At 47.6% G+C, this 14,351-nt stretch overlaps 1 protein-coding gene across 7 annotated transcripts in view; it reads right to left on the bottom strand.

Moving 5' to 3' along the window:
• GPATCH8 (G-patch domain containing 8) overlaps positions 1-14,351 on the bottom strand; it is a 56,052-nt gene that overhangs the window by 5,990 nt on the left and 35,711 nt on the right. For 6 of the 7 annotated variants that reach the window (XM_039700888.1, XM_039700891.1, XM_039700890.1 and 3 more), the window contains 5 exons: positions 13,899-13,985; positions 9,618-9,761; positions 7,426-7,462; positions 1,874-1,923; positions 307-437 (listed from right to left, as the gene is read on the bottom strand). In XM_039700888.1, the coding sequence (XP_039556822.1) occupies positions 307-437; positions 1,874-1,923; positions 7,426-7,462; positions 9,618-9,761; positions 13,899-13,985 (449 nt within the window). The remainder of the gene's footprint in view (positions 1-306; positions 438-1,873; positions 1,924-7,425; positions 7,463-9,617; positions 9,762-13,898; positions 13,986-14,351) is intronic. The other variant, XM_039700889.1, reaches the window with a different exon arrangement.

Here is a 14,351-nt window from a genome sequence, read left to right as displayed (position 1 = left end):
AACCTTACACAGTTCAAGTGCTCCTGCACCCAGACACATGCATTAAAATATCACTATACAGCCACTCAAAGTTTTGAATAATGGTGAATTACTGAAGAAAATGTATTGCTGGATAAAGCAATTTGGGGATGCTCTCCATGATCAGTTTAGTGAACTCACGCCTACCAAAAGCCCAGCATGAGCCCCAAACACCAGTGTGAAGCTTTGCCCCCAAAGCCTGTGCAGTATCCCAGAGCAGGAATGCCAGCCCAGGCCAGGGCTGCAGCCCCCCAGGCTCCAGGGGTGCTGGGGCCCACCCAGACTCACCACTCAGGCTGCCTCCTCTGCTCAGCCAGCTCGTGCAGGCGCCGCAGGGCCTTCTCCTGCTTCCTCTCATCTTTCCGGGATCTCGACGAGACATTGCGAGCAAACTCCCTTTGCTTGAGATCTTTCAACCTCTGAGGCAAAAGAAAGCAGGGATGGATCAGATCAAAGCTGTTTGAGGCTCGTCCAAGAGCAGCTCTTTGCTGTAGCACTGGAGATTGCGGTGTCAAGCCCCTCCCCAGGGACATTTATTGAGCCAAGATGGAGCAACAGCATCTTAGCTCAACAAACCCCACGGAGCACACTGCCATCCTCCCAGCAGCTGAAGGAAAAGGCAACTGGTGGTCACTTTTGGCTATGACTTCAAGTTCTGTGTATACCCCTTTCTAATCAACACTAATGGTTTTCTTTAGCATGGACAACAAAGCTGATTTCGAAGCAACAAGCAAATTCTGGAAGGAAAAGGGGAAAAGAAGAAGGATTGTTTACTTTGCTGCTCTTGCAGCGTGCAGATGTACTTGACAAACAGTGCATGACACGAGTCAAAAGCATGGGCCAAGGGACAGGAGGGATTAGCTGGTGCCAGAGCTACCCAGGAATGACATCTGACAAAAGCAATGTACCATTACATTGGAGAAGGAGCCAAAAATCCCATGCAAGTGATTTCATAAGCAAACCCAGAGTACAACATACACCACAACCAGTTACTTGTTTTCCTGACAGTAGTTCTGAGAGGGTCAAGAAACAGACTGCTCTAAAGGCAGGAGGGTCTCTCGGGGTTGAATACTTTGGGGGAGGGGGGGCAGAAGCACCAAGTTCCCCAGAAATCTTATGATGAGGGAGCAAACCCAGTCCCAAGGAATTTCAAACATCCTAATATCACTGAGGAAGTCTAGGTAGTCAATTCTAATAGAAAATAAACATCCAAGACTTCAGAACATTTTGGAAAGTCCTTGTCTCAGAGCACTAGGAGAAGAGGCTGCTGGTTTTTCTTGGAATATATGTGGATATTCACAACATTTTTTTAGAGTGCTCTACAGAAGTTAAAGTAACAGAAAGCAACAAAGACAGACCTCTACCATCCTAAAGGGACTCATTGTTTTTTTTAAGTGCACAGTTCAAAACCCTTTCAAAGGGCCCAGTTACAGAACGCATCCTGTCCTCAGCTTTTGGAAAAAGTTTCATGTTTTTCAGGCATTTCATGCAGGGCCTGGGAGACTAACGAGACTCAGAGCAGGAGTCACTTTGGAACAATTCTTGTACAGGATGTACAAATCACTGGTGAATTCTAAATACTTCTGGCTGGCTGACTCTGCCTCTTTCCTGGAGCAGAGTCAGACTGCCACACACAGAAAGAGTGGATCTGGAAACCAACCCAAAGCTCAAATTAGAGGAATTAAGCTGGCCCAATGTAAAGAGAACATTGCTTTGTGAAAAAGGGAGAGATTGGACAAGACAGAGGATTCTCTTACCTAATTGTATTTACTAAATGTGGTTGATTGTTACCAAAATCAGAGGGGAGGACACACAAAAAAGATACAACTACAGACACCAGTAGAAAGAAACTCACTCTTGTGATCTGGACTCCCAAATTAGAAGGGTTTGCTTTCAATACATCAGCTGAAAACGTCACATCACAAAGAAAAAAAGAAAGTAAAAATATAACAAGAGTGGAAGAGAGAAAAAAAAAAAAACAAGCAAGCATTACTAGAGAGCTGTGGGGGAGTGTGCCAGCTACTCTACGGAGCGGGAGCGGAGCCACGGAGCGAGCCGGGGTCTGCGGCAGGGGACACACGGACACGCACGGACACAGCCATGATCCCACCTGGAACAGCAGAGCTACTCTCACCACGACAAGTAAAGGGCTCAAGGGTTTTGTGGTGGATGTTACACGTTGAGGAGTACTTTTTTTTCCAAGAGGAAGGAAAAAAAAATAGATGGACTGAGCAATGCTATCAGCTTTTTCATGCTGATTTTGAAAGTGTGTCTGAAATGCTCTGGAAGTTACAGCCACCAACAGCTGACAAAACTATTTAATGGGGGCTGATGCCAAGTCTAGAGATCACTCACCCATTTGGAAAAAAGTATGACCCAGCTATTTACCAGACATGAACTGTGACCTTTTCCTCTCGAGAGGAAGGTGCAATGGTGCACTCAGAGCCCCCTGTGCCCCAGGCACGGTCCTGATCACCCCCAGGACACAAACTGGGCTCAGAGCTGTTTGGAACATGCAGCTGCCCCCAGGCTCTCCTGCCTCCATTACATGGCAATTTGAATGCACACAGAATTAAATGCCCATTATTAAATGCTGACCTTTGTGTGTCTCTGCTCCCCCAAACCTCCCACTCTCAACACTCCAAATTTAGAGGTGTGAAGCAAATGAACTACCCCAAAGCACTGCAATCCACAATATGCACCACAGCAACTCCCAGCTGCACCCAAACCTGGGCCCTTCAGGCTAACAAACCACTGGCCCTGGTGTCAAGACTGCTGAGAATTTGGCACTTCCAAAATTGGGGAAGAGTTGGTTTGGTTTTCAAAGGACCAAGAGATCTCAAGGCTGAGTTTCTTTTTGTCACACAGGAGTCAGGAGGAAAAATAATCTTGCTGGGGAAGTACAGGATAGAAAAGCTCACAGATGCACCATGCCAGCTCCTTGGAAATGCAAAATACTGGACAGAACATAGCTCAGCTTCTTAGACTGACCTAAACCAGCAGACCTATCATCAGAAATGACTCCAGGTGTGCAAGAGACCTGGCTGAACTGCATTACCTTCCCTGAATGCATCCTGGGGGAGGGAAAAGGGGGAAAACAGGAGCCCACACTGCTCATCTGTAAGAACAACCTGCTGCAGGAATGAAAAATAGCCAGAACTTCTCAAACTAACTTGTAACTCTCCCCTCACTGTTTCAAATATGTCACTGAATGCAGTGACTGATCCCCTCAGAGTGGATAACCAGCTCAGTACAGCCATGCCCACGCTGCCCCCCAGTCCTGACAGGGAAGGAACAATCCAAAGACAGTTTCACTGCAGAAGGGAGCATGTGGAGCTCTGAAATGCTGCTCACACACTTCCAGGTCTCAGCCTGCCCAGGAAATCATCTGAACTAAACAGATATTTAAGCTCAGCTTACACTAAAGAAATTTCCATCTAATCCTGAGGAGACTGTTATTCTAATCCCCCAAAAAGCTCTAAAAGACTTTTTGGACCACACCATACGTGTAGGTGTGAGTGAGGCTGGAGGGGCATGGAACTACCCCTTCCCCAGCACCATGGAGAAATTCCAACAAGGATTTAACACAGCCACTCAACCATCCTCAGGGAGCTTCTCCCCTCCACAAGGAGCCCTGGGAACTCATACTTTTGGGGTGAATTCTCCCTTTTAAAGTCTTCCCATTGTGCTTAGCAAGACAATGATTTCTTTCTTCAAAGATTAGAGCCAAACCTGTATCAAATCAAACACATGCTTCATGCTATTACAAGATTTCAAAATTAAGGGGCATTTTTTTCTCCCTGGGCAGTGTGTTTTCTGAGGAAGCAGCAGTTTATCCAAGCAGCAACATCCTTTCAAACTGCAGGATCATGGGGATCATAAAGCCAAGGAATATTCTGCTGGTTTGTTACTTCAGCTGTCAGAAGGGCTACACTGCAGTGACCAGCAGTGACACAAATCACCAGCACTTACATAAAATTTCTCCAGATTTCCACATGCTGTAGGCAGTAGTTCACTACCTCCAGCCTTCCTGGGGTCTATTAATAGCTGCCACCCCCCTCAGCTTTGGAACAAAGAACTGTATTTTAAGTTTCCAGCCTTGTTTCTAACAAAATTCCAAACTGGTCTCTGCACTTCCACAGGAGTGCAAATCGAGTTCCTAAAGAGCAGGTTTGGTATCAAATCTGCAGCTACCTCTGCTCTGCAGCACAGAGAGGCCACAGTGCTGGATTACTTCCCAGTCCCTGCATGGCTCAGGAAGGGCCAAACTGGCAACCACCACCAGTACCTTCCAATTCTCACAAATCAGCTTAAACCAGCTGCAGCACAGCACAGCTGAAATGCTGCTGAGCCCCTCCCAGGCACAGCAAAGGGTGGAAATCCAGGGGGGTGAGCAGGAGTCAGGAACTGCTGCAACAGGAAAATCACTGGATCATCACAGAATGCCCTAAGTAGGAAGGAACCCCCAAGGATCATCCAGTCCCACCCCATGAACCCCAGCCCTGGGAGTACTGTCCAAGCACTCCTGGAGCTCTGGCAGCCTCAGGGCCATGAAAAAACTCAGCACACTCCAGATTTTGCTGATGAGATGGTACCAGGTAAGACTTCCCCAGACCCCAGCTGGGGTGCAGAGCTTTACAGGCTCAGGACCAGCAGTAAATGGATTTTCTCAGTTTAAGCTGACAAAACCACACACCATCACTGAACTGAGGCCACTGAGAGACATTCTTTGCCTAAAAGTGCAGAGCAGAAAGAGCCCCTGTTATTCTCACAAGACAAAAGCACTGTCACCAGACCTGAAGATGTGAGACTTTCATGCCAAACCTCACACTGAGCTGGGTCAAAGCAGATCCACCTCTGGGGCTCGAGGCAGGAGGCAGCACCCATGACATCAGAGCCCCCTCCTCCCTTGCCATTGTTCTCATGTCTCACTGCCAACCCACATTAAATAAAATAATAATAATAATGTACTTTTCATTCTGTGCCAGCAGATTTCTTGCTTTCTCAACTTTTGATGTCTGCTTGATTCTTTGCCCCAAAAGCTTTTGGGAGTGAATGACACCATGAAACACAAGCTCAAAGGATGGGAACCTTGATCATTTTACTGAAGTGGGAACACAAGCCTGGCTTATCTTTGGTCATCAACATTCTTTGCACGCTTATAAATGAAGTGAAAAGAACAGAGGGGAAATGGCCTGCAAATGCTGTTTTATTTCATCTTAATTTCCTCCCTGGAAAGAATCAATATTTTTCTTAGCTGGGTTAAGAAAAATATAGAATGGGTTGGATTAGAAGGGACCTTAAAGCTCACCCAATGCCACCCCTTGGCATGGGCAGGGACACCTTCCACTGTCCCAGGCTGCTCCAGCCCCAGTGTCCAGCCTGGCCTTGGGCACTGCCAGGGATCCAGGGGCAGCCCCAGCTGCTCTGGGCACCCTGTGCCAGGGCTTGCCCACCCTCACTGGGGAGAATTTCCTCATCATCTCTAACCCCAACCTATTCCCTTCTCAGTTAAATCCATTCCCTTTTGTTTTTATCACTCCATGCCCATGTCCAAAGTCCCTCTCCAGGTCTCTTGCAGCCCCTTTACTGTTAGCAGGTGGATCTTCTGAGGGCAAAGCACTTCTGGAGCAGAAGAACCTCCCGTGTAACACCAAATACCTCAGGGATTCCCTCCTCAGTCTTCTCCATTCAAGCTGTGCTTGGAGGCCCAAGGTTTTGGAAATCTCAAGTCTCCCCAAAACATGAAGTTCAGGGTTTACATTCAGAGTATTCCGCAGCCCCAGCAGGGACTGTCTTGGTCATTTTATTGTGCTTGAACAGATCCCTCCCCCTCGGCATGAGAAGCAAAGATGCAGCTAATTAGGGCACAAAGAGAACTGCACATCTATACTTTCAGTCAGAGTTCCACCCTCTTCCCCAAAGAACTTCTTTATGGAATACACTCCCTTTGCCCTTTTACAAAGAAAATCTCGTCAGAATTAATCACCTACACCTCCAAAACACCACATACTTAGGGGAAAAAACAGCTACATCAAATCTGCATTTCAATGCTGGTTTGTGCTCTCCCAGGGAACCTGGCACAGGTTCACTCAGGAACACGTTTGTTTTGCACAGGCAATGCAGAAGGGGAATGTTTTGATTCTGTTGGGTCAGTGACTCAGTAAACAGCTCGAGCCCTCAGCAGGCACACAAGCAGAACGAGGTGATGGTGGGAGATTCTCCAAGTTCTTGGATTGTTAAAAACCCCCCACAGTAAAAGCTGGCTGTAAATGCTACAAAACTTACACAGAAGGTAATTGCAACCATAACTCTTGAAGGCTGCTTCAGGTGCTGGGCCCTGCACATCCAGGTTTATTTGATAGGAACACACAGACTGGGCACAACCCAGACAAGGGGCTCACACTCCTCTTCACACAAATCTAACATGAGGTCTTTATCTTAATATCAAAACCCCAAACCAAATAAGGAGCCCTCACAGGTGTAATGCCTGAAGGACACATTCCCACTGAGTCCAGAGTGTTCTAGGACTCTGGGAGCTCCCAAGGATCAGGACATTGTGGATCTGCAGGAAAGCAGCACAAAAGTCACAGACTGGTTTGGTTTACAAAAGATCCTAAAGATTATCTTGTTCCACCCCCTGCCACGGGCAGGGACACCCTGCACTATCCCAGGCTGCCCCACGTCCTGTCCAACCTGGCCCTGAACACTTCCAGGGATATATGCTGGGTCCAGCTTCACCACCCAAGCTCCTTCTTGGCTACAGAAGTTTTCTTTCTACATTTGCCACCTTCTGTCAGTTAATTATTATTAATTATTACTCTGTTGACTGTCAGGACTGGGCATCATCAGGAGTGGGGCCCTTCATAACCTACCAGGCTTTCAAGATGAAAATCCTACAGCTAAGAACCCCACCATTAAAGACATCAGCAGCAGCACAAGAAGTTGTGAGCTGCAGCCTTTTCCAGCTGCTCACTGCAGGGTGTGTGAGAGAACTGAGCTCATTGTCCCTCCTGCAGGGCCACCTGCACCCACTCCAGCTGCCTGCAGTCCCCTGAGAGGGACAGGCCATGTGCTGACCAGAGGGTGACTGCTCCTTAAAACAGCTGCACTCCTCATCAAGTATCAACCTAATTAAAACCAGCTCCAGAACAACACTGCACACTTCCAACACAATGGCTAAAACATGCCAGTGGTTTGGGAGAATAAATGCAAGGATCTTTTCCCAGGTAAGGAAACGCTGCCTTTTGGAGAAACTTGGTGTTGGGGTTGGTTCAGATGTAGCCAAATGGTCTGTGAAACCAGGACAGGCAGGAAGCAAAGAGAATAAACCTCCCCTTTAATTGTTTGGTGTTGACACAATTTTGGTGGGTCCAAAATTCATCCGGTTGGGATCAATACACTTACCTATCATCCCTGTTGGGCAATAATCCTGAGTTCCTTCCTGGAATACAAGACAGTGTCTTTATAACTTGGGAGTGGAAAGGGATCTGAGGATGGAACATCTATTTACAGGGACAGCCTAACGCTCGCAGAGCCACAGAGGGATAACCAAACACTTCAACGTCAGCGGGATGTGGAACTAAAAATACTTAAAAGCAAAAATGTTGTGGAAACTGAGCCAAGAAAAAAAGCAAAAATGAGCTCTGTTGCCTCAAAAATTACTACTGAGACAACAAAATCTTGCAGATGATGTATACCAAGCTGGGTTGCTGTAACTAAGATACTGTAATGGCCTTTCTTTCCAAGAAAGCCAACTGATGGCCTACTTTTAGGGAAAAGTTCATGTTTTTCCTCAAAAACTTTAGGCTCACCTTTCTACAACCTCACCCTCTTGTCCAAAGAGACAAACTATAAAACATCAATGTGCAACACATCAAAAACACAGCTTTTTTTTTCTCTAACTCAAAATTCAGACTGGACTGCTGGGTATGAGCCTCCCTGGAGCAGGAGGCAGCACAGCAGAGATAATGTTCCTTATGCAAATCCAGTGTCATTTTGTCTCGGGGGTTTCAAGTTCACTCCCTGAACGCTGACCCAGCGGGGTCACACACACTTCAGCCCGACAAAGCTGGATAAGCAATTTTTTCCCTAAGCAAAGCATGATTGCTTCTTTGTTTAAATCCCTCTGTAACTAGAAATTAATGCTGGGTGATGCAGCCAGAGTTTGGAGGCTCATTTTCTCCAAAGCCTGCCTGAAGTGACTGCAATAGATGGAATTATCCAAGAACATAATTCCTCTCAAAATAATCAGCATTACCAAGCAACCTCCAAATTCTTTCTCCTGATGAGATGACCCCACCCTGTGTGCACGCAAGACATTTTTCTCTCAGGCCACTCCTGCTGATGACTCCTTTTACTGCTTTCCCACAGGTTGGTTTCTTCCTCCACAGCTTCTCTAGCTGCTGGAAGAGCTCAGAGCCCGGCCAGGCTCATGTCAGTGTCCCATCAGTCACCAAGGGCTGGAGCTGCTCACGGAATCCCACGGCGTCAGCACACCAAGAACGTGACACAAACAGGTCCTGCCACCTCCAGATAAATGCAGGTCACTGCACTCACGTTCCAGCCAAACTGATGGAGACCTTCCAAGGAAGTTCTCTGCTCTCAGGTATCATGACTGAGCTTGGCCAAAACCTCCTCTTTGCCCAGTAACCAAGGGAAAAAATGAATTTCTGATCTTGATGCTGCCAAACCACTCCTCTGCACAGAGCCCAACTGCCCTGCCATGAGAATTCCTGACAGGACTCCCTTAGCTCAAAGCAGATTCTCTGTCATATTCTACACTTAATACACACAAAAATTGTACTCTAAAGCCACATTCTTGTTTACAAGCTGTTTTCACTGTTATTTTGCAAGCTCTACAGCACATCCTCCTCGAGTTAGCAGCATTTTGATGATCATGTTGTTACAATTTATGACTAGGAACATTAAACCCCTCCTCTGAGCCCTTCCAGCCCTGGAGGAGCCCAACACTGCTATCTGCTGTGCAGTTACATCTCATTTAGCAGCTTAAATGGTCAAACAGATCAGGCTAACACAAGAACTTCCATTACTTACTGTGCAGCATGAAGCACCCTGCAGACACTAAGTACATCCCTAGCTTGGGAAAAAAGCCAGCTCCACAGAGACTCTGAACCCACCTTCTCTTGAGAATTACAGAATTTGGGAAGTGCTCCTTTCTTAGGATTCCTTTGACACAGCCCATTATTTCCTAGACCATTTTCAGTAACTCCACAGAACACAGACTCAGGCAGTAAAATGTGGGGAATCATCACTCCCCAAAGCTGTACTAATGCTAAAAGCAAGCTGGGAGCCATCCACCTCCATGTGTACTCTCCTCAGTTTTACACCAGCACATCCCTGCCCGTGGGTCTTTGAGAAATGGGGCTCCTTGATGCCAACCACGGAGTGGGGCTTGGGGTTCTCCTGTTGTTTTGGGTACTTAAATGAATGATGGGCATAAAAATCTTACCCAGTGACACAGAATACCTATTCCAGGACCAGTAAGGAAAACAGATACACCAGGGAAACTCCAAGTATTAACCACAAACAAGACCACCACAATGAACATCAAATGGATGCTGTCTACAACAGGTTACCTGCTTGTGAGCATGGTCATAGGAGTTTATGTGGTTGTCAAACTCCTGGTGCTTCTGATACTGCTTGTCACAGAGTTCACAGTAGAAGTTTGCTCTGAGGTCTTCCAAAGCCTTGGCAATGGCCTTTTCTTTATCAACATAATCCTGAAAAATTAACAAAAAATTGCTTCTGTTAAGCATCCTCTAGAACAACCTGGAAGATCATTGGTTAGTCCTTTAAGGAAAAATAGTGCTTAATAAAAACAGTGTACATGGATTACATTTATTACAGGTTCTCTGAGGCTGGAAAATGCCTCCAAGATAACTGGGTCCAACCTGTGCCCAATGCCCACCTTGTCCCCAGCCCAGAGACTGAGTGCCACATCCAGGCCTTCCTTGGGCACCTCCAGGGATGGGCACTCCAAACCTCCCTGGGCAGTGCCAAGGCCTGATCCCCCTTTCCATGGGGAAATTCCTGCTGCTGTCCACCCTGAGCTGCCCTGGCCCAGCCTGAGGCCGTTCCCTCTGCTCCTGTCCCTGTTCCCTGGAGCACAGCCCGACCCCCCCGGCTGTCCCCTCCTGTCAGGAGCTGTGCAGAGCCACAAGGGCCCCCCTGAACCTCCTTTGCTCCAGGCTGAGCCCCTTCCCAGCTCCCTCAGCCCCTCCTGGGGCTCCAGCCCCTTCCCAGCTTTGTTCTGGGCACTCTCCAGCTCCTCAGTGTCCTTCTTATCATGAGGTGCCCAGAACTGGACACAGCACTTGAGGTCCCTCAGCAGTGCCAGCTCAGGGGACAGTCACTGCCCTGGTCCTGCTGCCACCCCAGTCCTGGGACAGGTGCCACTGGCCTCTGGGCACATCTGGGCTCATGTCCAGCCTCTGCTGACCAGCACCTCCAGATTCTGTCCAGCTTTCCAGTCATTTTGCCCCCACCTGGAAGCTCCCATGGGGTTGCTGTGACCCAAATGCAGGTCCCAGCATTTGGCCTTACTGAACCCAGCTGACCAAGCTGAGCAGCCTTTGCAAATTCACAGGTGGGATTCCAGAACTTCACAATGCTGCCGACCTCGGTGCTATTTGTTACCCACAATCACAGAATATTCTGTGCTGGAAGGGCCCCACAAGGACAGAACACCCCCTGGTCACTGCAGAAGTACCACTAAAAGAAGACTGCTTCAAACAAGGCCTGCAGTGCTGCGGGGCAAGGCAGCTCTGCCTCAGGGGAGCCTCCTGGATTGTCTGAGCTCCAAGGAGAGGCTCAAAGCCTCGAGCTAACCCAGAGACATACTGGCATCAAACCCAGGAGGATCCCTGCCTTGGGAGCAGAACCTTACACCTCTAAAGCTGACACTGCTCCATTCTGAGTGCTAAGAGAGGTCTGCCTGAACTCGGGAGGGAGGAACATGGCTCCAGCTGGGAATTACCCTTCAGAGCCCGCCAGGCCCAATGCCCTCCAGTGAAATATTCCCAGGAGCAGAACTGTCCCTCAGGCTGGGCTCAGCACAGTGCCCACACTGCAGTGGGCACAGGGAGGGAGGGAGGGAGGGAAGGCTGGGCTCAGCACAGTGCCCACACTGCAGTGGGCACAGGGAGGGAGGGAGGGAGGGAGGGAGGGAGGGAGGGAGCCTTGGGGTGCTGACAGGGTCTCTCCCCTTCTACAGCTGAACACCTGCACAGGTGGAAACCAAACCTGCAGGCAGAGATGGGGTACCTCACCTGGCAACAGCCACATCCTCCTTCCCTCTTTTGCTACAGGTTTTGAATATGCACTGAGCTCTAGGACTGGGGAAACCCAGTCCCTCAGGTGGCTGCACTGGCTGGAAATCCAGGTGTGGAAGGAGCCTGTGCTGTCCCCAGGGCTGCTGCACATCTGGGGGGCTCCGAGACACACCTGATGCTGGGACACAGGAACCTCAGGGTGAGGCAGCTGTTCCCTCTTGCCAGGCTGTATCAATTACAGCCCCCCCAGCAGAATTAATAAAACATCACCACTCTTCATCAGCTCTCTGGGGGAGGTTTACCCTGAGGAGGTGGAAGGCTTTATCAAAATCAGTTACAAATGCTGCATCACAAAGCCCACTGCACTCACTGCAGCACTCCCCATATAACCATTGACCATAGGCATTTCAACTGGAATAAAGAGAAATTATATAAAAAAACAGCCTAACATTAGAGAAAAAGCACTTAAGGACCCTTTTTTCCATCTTCAATACAAACCTCCTATGGGAAGCTTCCTTCCTCAGCAAGAGGAGGCAGCAAACATTTAAGTCAGAAAACTTTGAAAGGTTTTTCCTTTGAATTTCAGATCTTGTTCATGGCAATATGGTTTATCTCCTAGTTACCACATCAAAATAATATTACTGACCATGTTTTATATAAAATTTATATTAAAAAATTCAACACCCAAGGAGAGGAAGAAAACATCTAAAAAATGTTAGTGCACATGTTTGGGATTGTTTTCAATTTCAAGCACTGTTCACTTCTACATAAAAAAGGAAGCAACTTCCTGCTTCCATCTATTACCAGATGCCCTTGACCAGGGGAAAAAAAAAAAAAAAAAAAAGAAAAACATCAACAAATCTGGAGTTTTGAGCCTGAGGCAGGTCCCCAGGAAGACAAGAAAGGAAAACAGAGCAGCATGAGCTCCACAGAACACGGACGTTGAAAGTTCCTCTGAATCCCAGACAAGCTTCCTGTGCCATGTGTAGGTTTTTTTGAGCAAGCATCCTGTGGCTAAACAATGAAACCCAGGCACTTGAATGATCAGAATTTATACAAAAGAAGAGAATTAAAACATTCCTTGGCTGCAGAGTTATCTGAAATTCTCTGAGGCTCCCTGAACGGCTGATCAGGATGCACCGCCATCGGCAGTTACATAATGGACTCCTGTGGAGCAGCAAAAAGTAACGGCTGCAGAGAATTTTCACAGATTAATACCAAAATGCAAGGGGCTAAGGATGAACTGAGCTTATAAAAACCCACTGGAGCTGGGAGAGACTGCTACTGCTCGAGAGCTCCTGAAAAAATACTGTGCTGGATGAGGCAGGAAAAGAGTCTCAGAGCAACAGAGGTTGGGCTGCGTTTGGAAAGGTAATTGTAAAGCCCAAGAACTCCAGGATCACAAAATGGTTTTGCTTGGGAGGGACCTTAAAGCTCACCCAGTCCCACTCCCTGGACAGGGACATCTCCCACCAAACCAGGTTGCTCCAAGCCCCATCCAACCTTCCCAGGGATGGGGAATCTGCAGGCCCCCTGGGGATCCAAACACCTGCAGTTCACTTACCAAGCAAATCAAGGTCTCAAGAAAAAAAAAAAAAAAAAAGGAGAGGAGACTATAAATTTTCATAGCTGAACAAACTGCCTGAAGAATTAACTGTTCAGCTGGGGAAATGGAATTTTAGATTTGCCAAGGTTATGTTTAATTTTAATGGCATTGAAACTACTTTCCCATTATTTCTCAAATAATTAAAATTTATGCTAGACTGACACTTCATTTGGATGTCTTGGGCTCTTCCTCAACCCTGGTACTCCCCAAATCTCTGGACAATTGAACAAGCAGGCTTTCCTCAGAGCTGATGGACTGTAGGGCTGGGAAGCAGAAGAGTGGATTAAAGGATGAGCAGAGACCATGTCTCCACAGAGAACCTGGATACAGCTAATCCAAAAATGCTCCTGCATGTCACACTCAATCCCAACACCACAGCTCATTTTTATCAGCTTTTGGCTTACAAAATAACCCCACAGGTTTTGTAAATCCCATAGAAATACAGAATTTGTCTTTTTTTAAATGCTGCTTGAACAATTCTTCCAAAGAGCTCCAGCACATCAATTTCTCCAAGCTGGAGCCACGTCCTACCTTTCCAAAGCAGGCAGGATTTATGCAGCAACATCACAATGTACTGCTCACTCCTCACTCAGTACAACACAAGAGCTCCTCCCTCCCAGCTGGAACTGCCCCTCCACCACCTGCAGGTTTTTTCCTGACACAGCAGGCTCACTCAAAAAATATGGCAGCCCTGGGTGTAGGGAAGGAAATGTCCTGCTCACCCCAGGACTGCTCCTTCCAGAACAGGAGCAAAGCCCTGCTGCCATCCTGGGGCTCTTCAGCAGCCAAACAATAGGAAGGGTGATGCCAGGAAGTGAATAACCAGTGTGTTAAAATAGAAATCATCTCCACAATGACCAACCCAAGAGCAGTGAATTTCTACCACCATCACTGCAGCAGAAGCAGAACTCAGCCCCATTAGAACAGATCCTTTCCCAACCAGCCCACAGACACTGATGTTGATGCCCCTCTCTCTGTACCTTGTACTTCTGCCTCAGCTCCTCGGTGTCTTCCTTCTCCACCTCCAGCACTCGCCTCCGCTCTGTGGCATCCTCGGCGTAGTCGAGCTGTTTAAAAAAAATTAGATAAGAGATGCAACTTGGTCCATAAATACATTGCACTACCAAACCTACCAGAAAGCACAACTTAACAGCTTCAGCTGAAACAGAATCTATGCAAGTTGTGCTTTGCTTTCCCTGCTTTGTCACCCCAAGTGTAAAACAGGTCATTAATCCCCATGATGTGGAAGGCCCTGGCAGGCCCATGATAGTTTTGAGATGGGGAAATCTCAGAGCCCAGGGATTTTGGGGAGCATCCAGAGCCCAGAACTCAGGCTCACAGGGATGAACAGAAGATGCCTTTTGCAGACAAGTGTTTTCTTACTGTGCTGCTTCAAAAGCAAGTTGTTCTTTACCTTGGATGAACAAACTCTC

This window comes from Passer montanus, unplaced genomic scaffold, assembly GCF_014805655.1.
Source record: "Passer montanus isolate IOZ18808 unplaced genomic scaffold, ASM1480565v1 scaffold145, whole genome shotgun sequence".
Lineage (NCBI taxonomy): Eukaryota > Metazoa > Chordata > Aves > Passeriformes > Passeridae > Passer > Passer montanus.
This window is presented reverse-complemented; position numbering and strand designations above follow the sequence as displayed.